Source organism: Pinus tabuliformis, chromosome 6 (genome assembly GCF_031772625.1).
Source record: "Pinus tabuliformis cultivar Carrire ecotype Pingquan chromosome 6, CPIR1, whole genome shotgun sequence".
Lineage (NCBI taxonomy): Eukaryota > Viridiplantae > Streptophyta > Pinopsida > Pinales > Pinaceae > Pinus > Pinus tabuliformis.
In genome coordinates, this window is record NC_142292.1 from 480,831,116 (window position 1) to 480,843,708 (window position 12,593).

Genomic DNA, 12,593 nt, shown 5'->3' on the forward strand with positions numbered 1-12,593 from the left:
CGTCGACACCAGATTGCGCTCAATCTAAAGAAGTGTACGTTCCTTGTTCCTTTCGAGAACTTTCTAGGTCACGTAGTTTGTAGGCAAGGCCTGATGGTGGATCCGGCAAAAATCGCTATCATACTAGGTCTGCAAGCACCGCGCAGTGTCAAATAGCTCTGCACTACACTGGGACACATGGGGTACTATCAGAAGTTCATAAAAGGATATGCCCAGATCACGGCTCCAATGGAACAATTGTTAAAAAAGGATGCCACGTATTGCTGGAACGAGGAATGTAACAAAAGCCTGGAATTGCTGAAGGAAAAAATGGCATCTGCCCCTATCTTGATCTTTCCAAAATGGGACATGGAGGTCCATGTGTATGTTGACGTGTCATGTATCGCGTTAGGAGTAGTACTTACTCAGGAAGGAGCGGAAGGAGTTGACCACCCGATTGCGTTTAGAAGTCGAAGGTTTTCGAAAGCTTAGAAGAATTACTCTACTACTGAGCGGGAGGGATTGGCGATGGAGTACGCACTCCAGAAGTGTCATCAATATTTTCTTGGAGGACATTTTAAGATGTATACTGACCACTTTGTGCTAAAATACTTAGTGAATAATCCTGTGTTGGGAGGGCGCATTTGTCCATGGTTGCTGTTGTTTCAGGAATATGATTTTTAGGTTGTTGTAAAACCAGGACATCTGAATGCGGGTCCAGACCACTTGTCCTGGATTGAGACGGGCGAGGAACCCAAGAATCTAGAAGAAGGTCTCCCGGATGCCCAGTTGTATGCAGTGCGCATTGCGGATGGCCACTTTGAAGATATAATCTACTTTTTGACTACTGGCACTGCGCTGCAAGGGTATTTCGTGCAACAAAAGAAGGAATTGGTGACACAAGCAGCATATTTCACTGTGATTGTCGACCATCTCTACAAGATGGGCCATGATGAGATATTATGCAGATATGTACCAGAGTTTGAGCAAGAACAGATCCTTGTCGAAGCACATGGAGGGGTTGCTGGCGGACATTATGCGGGCCGTGCCACAGCCCAGAAGTTTCTTCGCACTGGATTATGGTGGCCCACCCTACATCAAGATTAGAAAGCATACTTTCAGGCCTGTGATGTATGCCAATGAATGGGAAAGCCATCGCGAAGGGATGAAATGCCACTTCAGCCACAGGTAACACTACAACCATTTGAGAAATGGGCGATTGACTTTTTCGGGCCTATTGACCCACGAGGGAAGACGGGTGCACACTATATTATCACTGTGAACAAATACTTGACCGACTGGGCAGAAGCACAACCAGTTAAGGATTGCACAGCCACGACAGTGGCAAAGTTCTTGTTCGAGAATGTGTTGACTAGGTTTGGGTGTCCTAAGATTCTCATGAGTGATCGAGGAACACATTTTTTGAACGAAACCATCAGCACGCTCACTGAGGAATTCTAGATATATCACCAACAGAGCACGCCATGCCATTCACAAGCAAATGGGACCATTGAGGCATTCAACAAAATTATGGAAACCACACTGACTAAGATTTGCAATGCGTGATGGAATGATTGGGACTTGCGCATCCCTATTGTGCTATGGGCATACTGAACCATGTGCAAAAATTTGACAGGCCAGACACCATTTCGACTAGTCTATGGTAAGGAGGCCGTGATGCCTATGGAATATATCGTGCCCAGTCTATGGATTGCAGCAGCTACAGGAATGGCAGATCATGGGGCCTTGGAGGAAAGGCTCGCACAACTCGATGAATTGGACGAAGAACAATTTCTTACAGGATTTCATCAGCAGGTGCAAAAACAGTGCGAGAAAACATGGCATGATTGCCATATCAAGGTGTGCATGTTCAAGAAGGATGATCTCGTATTGTTATATGATAGTAAGTTCAAGAAATTCCCAGGTAAACTTTGCATGCATTGGTTGGGACCTTATGTCGTTAAAGCAGTAACTGATGGGGGCGCAGTTCAGCTGGCTAAGCTCAACGGAGACCCCTTCCTAGGAAGAGTGAATGGCAGTCGCCTGAAGCTCTATATGGGCAGGCCGACCGCCTGACTAACCGTTTCGAGGAGAGTCTCATTGCTTCGACTAGTTGAAAGAGAGTGAGGGACGATAAAGCAGTCTGGGGGAAAGATATGCGGGTATCAGGGTGCACGTACAGATGGCCAACAATCAAGGGAGTGTTTCTGCAGATAGAGCCATGAGGATGCGCCGCCCCAAGGAATGATGACCATTAATCCCACTGTTCATGACAAGATTGCTGCATTATGGAAAAAGGGAGCAGGTGACGGGCAATTAAGAGCAACAGTACAAGCCCGACATGAAATGATTGGCCACAGATTTCACACGGGAAGGTTACCCGAGCTGGAATGAGTAGCAATCTGGGCATTTGAAGTTCGCATGGCTTATAAATCACCATGGGGAATTCGCTGGGCAACCTACGCTTTAGAAATATAGATGGAGCTGTTCATCAACTATGCACCAGGCATGCGTCCGAAGATAGTAATTTGGCTGAGGGAGGAGCAGGACTCTTTAGGGGGTCTAGTATTGACAGATGTGGGTATCCCACAGACTGCAACATCACTAGTAGGGGATGTACTGGAAAAAATGGGTTGCGAAGTAGAATTGGTCCGGATGTCGTCGCCCCGCCTAGAGGCAGGATGGTGCACTACAACAGGACAACAAAAGGATGGAAAGATGACGACCATGGGTGGAGATACAGTCAATAAGTCGCCTTTGATGGTTCTTGACGAGTGGGATCCTGCGGACAAAAACCAAGGTATTGCAAAATTGCAACACAGGTTGCAGCGGAAGGTGCAAAGAGAAGATATGATGGTCAGAAAGGGATACGCTGGTACCATGAGGTCCCGTATGCGGCTCCCCCGCTTGCGCTAAAATCATCGGAGGGGGTGTTCTGTGTTAACCAAGCAGAGAAAAATGAGCATCATCGGTTGCAAGATGTGGTAGAAACACTGAAGTAGGAGACAGATGAAGCATTGTAGAAGACGAAGCAGGAGCAGCTAGATGATGAGCGCCACTCAACGGGAGGCGAACCCCGAAGCCAAGGCAGAGCATCTAGCCACACCAGCAGGTGACTTGGGACGAGTCATGATGATTGTGTTGGGGGACTGTTGGGTAGCGCAAGCCCCGCAAAACGAGTATGGGGTGTGAAGCCCATAATTTTGGGTAATATTAGGGTTAAAGACTCCATGGAAAGCACAGAGTGCAAACTATAGTAGGTCGAGTCAAAGGGTAGTCCACTCGAAAATAATGTAAAGAAATAGTAATAGAGTCGGCCCGCAGAGGGATCACGGGCCAAGGGAAAGTATAAATAGAGCATGGCTCTATGAGGGAAAAGTAGTTCTTTTAGAAGATGGAATGTAATGGGTTCTTAAAGGAAAGAGTCTGAAAGTGTCTATAAGTCCGAGTCGAGGGAGTAGGATAGAAGGTAGAGGCTCTGCAGCTGTGTGTGCAGAGGCCTGGAAAGTCCGCAGCTGTGTGCGCGGACCCCTGCAGCTGAGTGCGCAGGGTGGATCTGGATGTATTGTTGAAGATTGATAATAAAGATAAGTTTCTTCTGAATTCTGTGTTGATTGCGCCTTTACTATTTTATGATAACTGAACTATTATGATTTCTACAATTGCTACGGTTAAATACATGTGAAATGGGTTAATCTTGATGCGTGAAGTAACCAAAAGTAATAATTTTTTTCTTAAAGACCGCTTTAACTAGATCAAACTAGTAATAAGTGATTCAATCTGTAATAAGCGTGATAAGGGTATTCCGATCTGTGCGGATCTAGTGCAGCGCGAGGTTGTAGAACAGCGCGCGAGCCCTAAACGACATCTGAGACATCCCCAGGGTGCGGAAACCTGGTTCCAGCACCCTCCCCTGCTACCTCGAGTGAGACCTTAGTCCACGCTTCGTGGGCTGTTGCCGAAAGGGCCGGTAGCTGCAGGATTTGTTTGGCTAAATACTTCTTCCGAACCTGGGTCAAACCCAAACAAGCCAACAAGAGGAAATGTTCAAATACGGTCCATTTTCAACACTAATGTGAATGTAAAATACCCACCTTCCAAATGATAGAAGGTAGGGAGATACTTTGTTCCAAATTAGGTAGAAGTTCTAGAAAAAAAAAAATTTCATGCGAGATCTAGTCAGATAAAATGGGTTGAAAAGATAGAGGAAAAAGGGAATCTAATAAATATACCCACCACATTATAAATTGATCCCTTAATTGCTCAACCCTATCAATCTCTCAATGCATATCAAATCTTTACATGGGCTTGTATATATTACTTTAATCAATTGTAAGCACAAGAAAAAAACTAATTTTTCTCACCTTGTTCTGTTGCTTGGGCCTTGAATGAAGGAAGCACCTCCATATCCTCATATGTTTTCCAGATCTCACTCTCTCCACTCATAAACCATGACCTATTCCTTTCAAGGATCTAATATGAGTTTCTACAAAAATAGAAACAAAAGGTCATGTAAGGGCATCTCATTATCAATGAGGTAAAAGAGATGCAAGAATCCATTCTCTAAGGCTAGAAGTTCCCAAGGGCACAAATCTCATATGAAGGAACTCCTGGCAACACGTGACATAAGTAACAAATCCAATTTTCACTTGAGAGAGAGAGAGAGAGAGAGCATATGTTTAGGCCTCTCTTTCTCTCTCTCTCTCTTTGAACTCACTATAGAGAGCTATTGTGACAATGACCCAAATTCAAATCCTAGCAAGCAATGCTACTCCCCTACATGGATTTTTCCAAATATGGCTATTGATTGTATTGATATTGTTGAGGTAGCTTTCATTTGGATTATTGTATGGTCCCAGGCTAGGTGCCAACAAGGACCATATGGAGTGCATAAGGTTTGCTGGCACCTTGCCTAAGACCATACAATAATCCACATGAAAGCTACCTCAATAATATAAAATTCAGAATCTTGGCCCCCAAAATCCAAGACTTCATAGTGTGTGTTTCCACCACTCTGGTTGTTCATCTATTTTTCAATACCTTTCCACTCATGGATTTTTATTTCTCACATACTTTTTTGGTTCTCCAAATTTTACTTCTTACTGGTGGTTAACTCTTGGTGTCCTGGACTCTCTCCACTGGGGGTATAGTTCTCCACATCTTAGTGGGCACTGCTCACTATGATATTCTCAATTTTGGCTTCAGAAAGCTCTGTTCTCCTAACATGTTAAGTGTTTTGTTGTGTGATTTGCAAAGCAGGGAGCTCTATTTCATGTGTTTGAATCAAGGTTACATTTGGACAATTTGTGTGCAACAACTTGAGATGTAAAAACCACTGTTAGGGGTCGGAATCAAAGTTTCTTTATTGAGTGCCACACTAATGGATTATATTGAAGCCCGAGAGTTTAAAAGGGTTCTTCAAAGACATGAAAAGTCCATAATGTAACAGATCTTTCTTTTTTTAGTGACTTCTAGAGTACATGAAAATGAACACCAGTTCACTACAAAAAATATTATACTTATGAATACTGTGGCCCATCAAACATAGAAAATGAATGTCTTTGAGGCAAAATTTAATATCTTGAAGAATATGGTTATCAATCTTAGTAAAGGCTCTCACTTTGCAGCTTCCAACCACAGGATGTCAACAAATTCAGTGCAAACACATTTTAAGAGGAAGAAACAGTTCACTAAATGATGGAAGACAACGAGTGTGGAAAACCAAACCCTTGTCTTTCCAACAATGGGTAGGTAGAAGTCAAGAGTCATAATGTCTTTCGCTAAATATCGATATTTATTAAAGTAATTAGGAGATTAGGTGGTTTTAAGTTGTATACCCAAGGAATTCTGGGATGTACAACTTTGAATCTCTGCAAGTTTTTCTTTGCAACATATGAGACCTACTTATTTCGGTTGAATACAATGGACAATGGTATTTTGTACTTTTGCTACATCATTTATGATATGAAGTTTCCCAGTTTTGATTTTTCAACAAAAAATGAAATTGTACTTCAAGTAAATTCTCTGGCATAGGTGCATTTTAAGGCTTAAATAATAAAATAATATTTTAGTCGAGGAAGTTTTAGGACACTTTAACAAAACCCAATGGAATATAATAAATAAAAACAAGACTTCGGTAAAATGCATAAAAAAAGTTTCAATCAAACACAGGTTCTCATAAGATATTATCCTTTTCGGCTAGGTAAAATACTTCCTTCAAATAACTCTAGCCCCTATCGAATTTATTTCATAGATGTCCATATTAAATGCGATGTTACATATCTAGTTAGAAGAGAACAAAAAACAAGACTGAAATTTTTGAATTCATAGGATCCTAGGAGAAAGAATGTGTTAGCAAAAATTATTGCCAACAAAAGTATTTTCTCCTGTAAATCTTGGAAAATTTTGTCACTAGTAGGTAGCATTCACAAATATTCTTAACACATGAATTATTGTTGTCTCCAACGTTTTAAGTAGAAAATGATTCCAACTCAAAGAACTCAAGCTTTAGGTCAAGATAAAATTTATATCAATGTAATGCATAATATCACAAAAGTAACATACATAAGGTAAAATACCTTGTTCATACACATGTCAAAGATTTCACGAGAAAAATATCATCTTAATTAGGGTAATTCGGAGACATCTAAACAAAATAACTTCAAACAAATAGCGGCATGGATCTCATTACACAAAAATCGGCAAGAAGATCGTTTCTGACAAAAAAAGTCTTTTTTTAAAGTACGCCAGTGCATGGTAAGGTTCATTTAAGGATTTTTGGGGTTGTGAAGAAATATAAATCATAAGGAAAACATGAATAAGGACTAAAAATGAAGAATACAAAGGCTTCAGAAAAAGATTAATTTCAATTGTTTTTTGTTACAAGACACGTGTACACACAGAAAACTAACAAAAACATAAAAATAAAAAAGCATCATTTAAAACCTAGAAAACTTGCAAGCAGAACGTGAATCGAGATAATGTACAATAAAAATTCAGGATATTATTATCATTATCATGTGTTCATAGTATGGTAGGTCAATGGCAGACTTGGAGGAAGGGTAGTGAGGTTTCCACCGAAGCGGTGGAGTATAAAAGGGAATATATTTTCTTCTATGGCCGCATCAATACTCCTCTCCCTCAAAAGGATCAAATCTTTGGTCGAAACCATTCATTTTGCCAATGAGGCCTTAAATATTTGCAGCCCTATAAAGGCCACATCCTACGCCTCTGCGATGGATTTATTGCTAGCACTAAAGCCATGGTTTCCAGCCAATGTGGCTAGGATTTGAGTATAAAGAGGATCATTGCCTTTTCTCTATTTTTGAGCTCTTTATTCCATTAGCTTAACTCTAAAGAATGAGAAATTTTATTGTCGAAACTAAGGCCGTGATTTTCAACCAAACTGGCAAGGATTTGAGTATAAAGACAATCATTTCCTTTTCCCCTTTTTGAGCTCTTTTCTCTAATAACTTAATTCTGTAAAAGACTGGTTAGTGGCAACTGAAAGAAGGTGCAGAAAGAGCAACAACATGAGAGGCTTTTCCCAACCACATTAGTTCTTTCCACTGCAAGAACAACTAAAAGGACATGTAAGGGCCTTGGTTTGAAGGCACGTTTGGACAATCTCGGTTTTACTAAGACTTCGACACACATAAAGGTTGTTGTTGGCGCATATAGTGTGGGGAGGAAATGTTATAGCTATCTCTTTAATGAACGCAAGGTGGTTTCTCGGCATCAACTTAAGTTATAGAGGTGGTCATTCGCAGGCATTACATTGCTTACTGGAGGTGGGAGTATAATATACATTTCCTTTGATTATTTATTATTCTGAATTGTTCACTCTCAGACTAACTACCCTGCATGGTCTTTTATATCTATCCTATTGAGATATGCATGCTTAGGACGTGCAGTTAATATTTCAGTATTTGGCTGGGGTCTGCATTTTCTAACCTGGATCTAGAATGCCCATTGTTTACCTGGATGACTTGCTCTCCATATTACAATATGAGGTTATACACATTCTGATGATTTTATTTATTTCCAACTATATCCTAATTTGCATGATTAGGAACCATATTCCTCCCTCTATCAGGCGTCCAAATGCCTATCTAGACTGATATCCTTACTCTTGCCTGCCCACACCACAACCAGGGGGAGGGATCTTGTCTGAGTCCTAAAAATTACTATGCGCTCTGGCAACGTTGGGTTAATTCTTTCATCATTTCTAGGCCATGCAAGGAATTTGGGTTCAGACTTTGTAACAGGTGGTGGACTTGTTTGGGGTGTTGTTGTTTTTGTTGTTGTGAAGGATAAATGTCTTGGACCTTCCTTCTTTGGCTCTGGTCGGAGGCTGGGTTGCTTGGATGTTCTGCTATGGGCACTGGTGCACTGTGATTGACAAGGATATTCTATCTACTGGTTATATTTTTTCCAGCGAAATTTGAATATTTGGAAGGGGGGTGTTGGGACTACACTTAATTGAAAGGACTTGGGTCACTATCCACATTATTCTCTGACAAGTTGTTTCTGAAATTTTGGGTATTGGTAACTGAGTGCTGTAGGTCTGGATCGAGCAACCAAATTTTTATATGCACTCATCTAATTATTTCCCCTTTCGGACTGCGATCCGACGACGGTGACCCTCGATTGGCAGTATGCGGGTATAATTTTGCGTCGGTTATTACATTGTGCCTGATGACTGGGGTCCCTATACATTCCTGCTGGGATTTTCTGCAGGATGCACTTGCTAATTGATCTACCACCCTGACATGCTTTTATGACTATGTTTAATCCTCTATTTTTGCAACCCATACATTTTCTATTGCATGGTGTCTATGATGGATCCTTTTGAGTCAGACACATCAGCATATGAGGCTTTCATTCGTAACACGATGGAGGTTGAATTGAATCATCGGTTATTTTCCAGATCGGAGCGGGATGGTGGGCCTTTATGAAATAATACTTGGCACTTGGTGGGTGCCCTAATGGACTTGGTGGGTGGTGGACATGCAATCCCTGGTACACATGGGGAGATACATGACGGCAGAGGAATACGATCCCAAAAACAACATTGATCTATCAAAATATCTACTTTGGCCCTTGTTCTCCGTTTTGGCCATGATGTTTTGATAGACTGGGTTAAAAGTCTGCAGAAGAGGGCACTTGTTGGTAAATGATATTTTATTAAATTAGGTGAAGTCGAGATGAGGCATTGGGTTGAAACAAAATGGAAGTCTCTTCTGGGTTATATGCCTTCGGTGGTACATTTGATGAATGAATGGTATAGTTTCCATTTCCTCAGCCAGGACAATTTATTCAAAATCAAGGCACTTCCATGGATTAAAGGGAGGGGTTTCTTGGCTCTGCATTCTTGGTATGTCAGATTCAATCCCCTTAAGGAGACACCTAAAAATAAACTGATATGGGTTAAATTTCCTAGCTGGTCGATCGAATTCTGGACTTGGCAAGTATTCATGGACATAGGCGATGCGATTGGAGAGTTTGTTGACGTTGACCCACAGTGTTTAGGAGCATGGGATAAAAGAATTTCTTGGATCTTGATTGAGAAGGAATATAATGGAGGCTTCCCAGAGCACATCGAAATTCAATGGGAGGGCACACATCTCATGCAAAAGTTGGACTTTTAGGGTGTTCCCTTCTGTTGTCTCATATGCCATCACATAGGGCATCTTATGGCTCAGTGTCCATGCCGGATGGGTGGACGATGTATGACACAAAGTCAAATTTCTTTGGTGTGAGAGATAAGGTTGGTGGACGTTCTACAAAAGCAGTGACTGGCCATAGGATGAAAAATCATCCGGGTGGCGCATATCACTCTTCATGTAAACTGTATTATTCTATTCCTTTCCCATCCTTTGATATACATCCTGTGAATTGTGTTGATTCCACTCTTATTATGTGTAATGCCCCTTAGTGAAAAGTAACTATTTAGGTTACTTTTACTAGAGTGACTCGGTAAACCATGGACTATGTGGAAAGCCTAGTGGGAAATTTAAATGTTTTAAGTTATTTTAGTTTTATTTAAAAGTTGGTTATGGCAAGCCATGGAATTTATGGGGAAAGACATTGAGTAAGAAGTTTTCACTTACTAGATAGTTAGGACAGTTACTCCTTTCCCTAGAGATAAATTATCTTAGATGGGAAAGAAGCGGGGGAGGGGAGTATGAGAGAAGTCCCGAGGCAAAAAAAAAAAGAGAGATGGAAAGAGATGAAACTCTCTAGCAGGACGCTGCAGAGAGTGGCAGGACGCTGCCAATAGATAGAATTCTTGACTTGGTTGGCCAATGGAACTCTATCTGAAGCCCTAGTGCTCAAACTAAGGGCCCTAGACTATAGCTGGTTGGGACTAGGTGGTTCTAGGGTGAACCTGTGAAGGTTCCTGATCTGAACTATTCTGGAAGTGGAAAACTAGCTCAGGGGGAGAACTGGTGGTTTTCGTTCTCATTGGTTGGGAGGAGTGGTCTTCTCCTTTGTAAATTTCCTGGCAGCCTGACCTTAAAAAGATAAGTACTTCTAATTCTGTAAATTATAGTACATAGAATACTATTTGAATCCATTGCAATAAGTTTTATTGTAAGTCTCTATATACTAGTTATAAAAAAAATGATATGTTTGTCATGTAGAAGAGTTTACGACTTGCAGCTGACTTGAGAATGTAAAAAAAAGGGAAATCAGTAAGTATTGTAGAAGTTTTCTTTACTTGTGTTGATTAGCTGTGTGTAATTATGAAAGATTACAAGAAACTATACAAACTGTGTGGTGTTAGATAAGTCTTCAAAGATAAAATCTATTGTATAGACTAGAAGAAATTACTTACATCTATTTACTGAATTTAGATTATTGTTTGTTAATCTCAAGTCCTTAAATAAAAAAAAGGAAATAGTAACAGAGAAGTTAGGGAGGACTCTGCTTGAGATTGGGTTAGATTTTGGGTCCAGCCGACATAGTCAGCAACCGAGACCCATCACTAAATCATCTGATAGTTATGGGAAGTCTAAATCATTAGATAGTTATAGGAAGTCAAAAAAGGGAAATATAAATTCATTAATAATAGAAAACGAATGGTGGGTTCAAGAAATATTTTAGAATCGAACTTTACCAGTCTTTGTTTTTTTAAAAGAAGAAAATGGTACAAAAGTATGTAAATATATACATTCACCTGATAGACTCAAAGCAATACTAATTTTTAATAGGGTCACATAAACTATGTGATACAAACAGAACTATAATCAAATCCTCGTAAGAGGAAACCCTTTGTAGGAAATGAAATCAATGATACCAGAGTACATATTTATATGCACAGTAACAAATTTTAATAAAACAACACATATATAACTCTTGAGGAGATGATAGGCCTAAAAGAAATTTCAGCAATCATCCTCAACGATGACTGTTCGTTAACCATATATAATACTAAAGAGGAATTTTGAAGTCCAGTCTCGGGAAAATAATCTTTTAAGGCCACAACATTGGTTTAGTGATGTGTACATTGGAAATTTGATCTTGGTGAGAACCTGGTAAAAGACGTATAACCCCAATGTGAGAAACTGTAAGTTGGGTTGAGGCCTTGCGGTCCAACCTTGCAATTAGAACAACTAAAATTTCAACAAGAATCTAGAGTGTGTATCCACTCCAAGATGGAAATAGAAAACCCTAGCCCAAATGTAGGAAAATCTATCCGCAACAGCCAAGGAATGTTCATCAGTTAGTGAAGTAAAAAAATATATATATTAGGATTTTGTGGGAAGAGAAGACTCACCTAGTCAACAAAATACTAGGTTCAAACTCTGTCCCTACAACTAGAATAGCGAATAAAAATAACAAAGAGAAAAAATATTATTCTACAGAAACTGATGAATATAAATAGTGTTACCTAGTTCACTGGCAGAAATCCGAAGGTGCTCCAGCTGAAGCCGAGGAGAAATACCATGGGATATTGACTCGTCCAAAACCTGGTCGGGCTTACCTAGGTGCCAAAGTTCAAAGAGAATAGGAGTAAAACAAAAGTGACCATAACTGAAAAGTTTAAAAGGATTTCTTATAAAATATTGACTGTGTAAAAGAGTGAAGGGAACCTGTGTTAGAATTCACTAGTTGTGACATGGGAAATAAAGGGAACGAGTGTGGAGATCCATTGTTGCTCTGTTGTGGCAGAGAATTCAGTTATCAAACAAAGAATGATGCAGGGTTGCAGTGGAGAAGGTTGCAGAGCTCACTTGGAAGGTGGGGAAGTGAGAATGAGGGTGATACGACACAACAGGGAGGGGTAGATCTCCATAACTCCATGGTGATGCTAGCTACCATCGAGTCCTTCCCTTAGTCCTACAAATCGTTGATCTAGCGACACCTTAGTAGTGTGAAACTTGATGACGTGACTACCACCATGTATTCCAACTGGTATCCTCTAGACTTTTCGGGAGAGGGACAACGTCTATTATCATGTAGAAATTGCATTGTTACCAAAGGTAAAGGTGTAATGACCATCTGTATTGAAGCTATAATTAAATATGATTACAAATATGTATATTTTATGGTGCAAATGTAACAATGTTTTGAAATTCTTTTGTAAGGCATGAAAATGGTTAAGTTTG

At 40.3% G+C, this 12,593-nt stretch overlaps 1 protein-coding gene across 1 annotated transcript; it reads left to right on the top strand.

Annotated features, from left to right (window-relative positions):
* Positions 1 to 1,596: 1,596 nt before the first annotated feature.
* Positions 1,597 to 2,055, top strand: LOC149259385 (uncharacterized). Its single transcript, XM_089454052.1, has 2 exons — positions 1,597 to 1,882; positions 1,967 to 2,055. Exons 1-2 carry the CDS (start codon positions 1,597 to 1,599, stop codon positions 2,053 to 2,055), a joined length of 375 nt encoding a protein of 124 aa, XP_089310178.1.
* The last annotated feature ends 10,538 nt before the right edge of the window (positions 2,056 to 12,593 follow it).

Coding starts and splice junctions, on each gene's coding strand:
- LOC149259385 (XM_089454052.1), top strand. CDS start 1,597: ATGTGCAAAAATTTGACAGGCCAGACACCATTTCGACTAGTCTATGGT. Junction 1,883..1,966: donor TCTCGTATTGTTATATGATA/GTAAGTTCAAGA, acceptor ATGGGGGCGCAG/TTCAGCTGGCTAAGCTCAAC.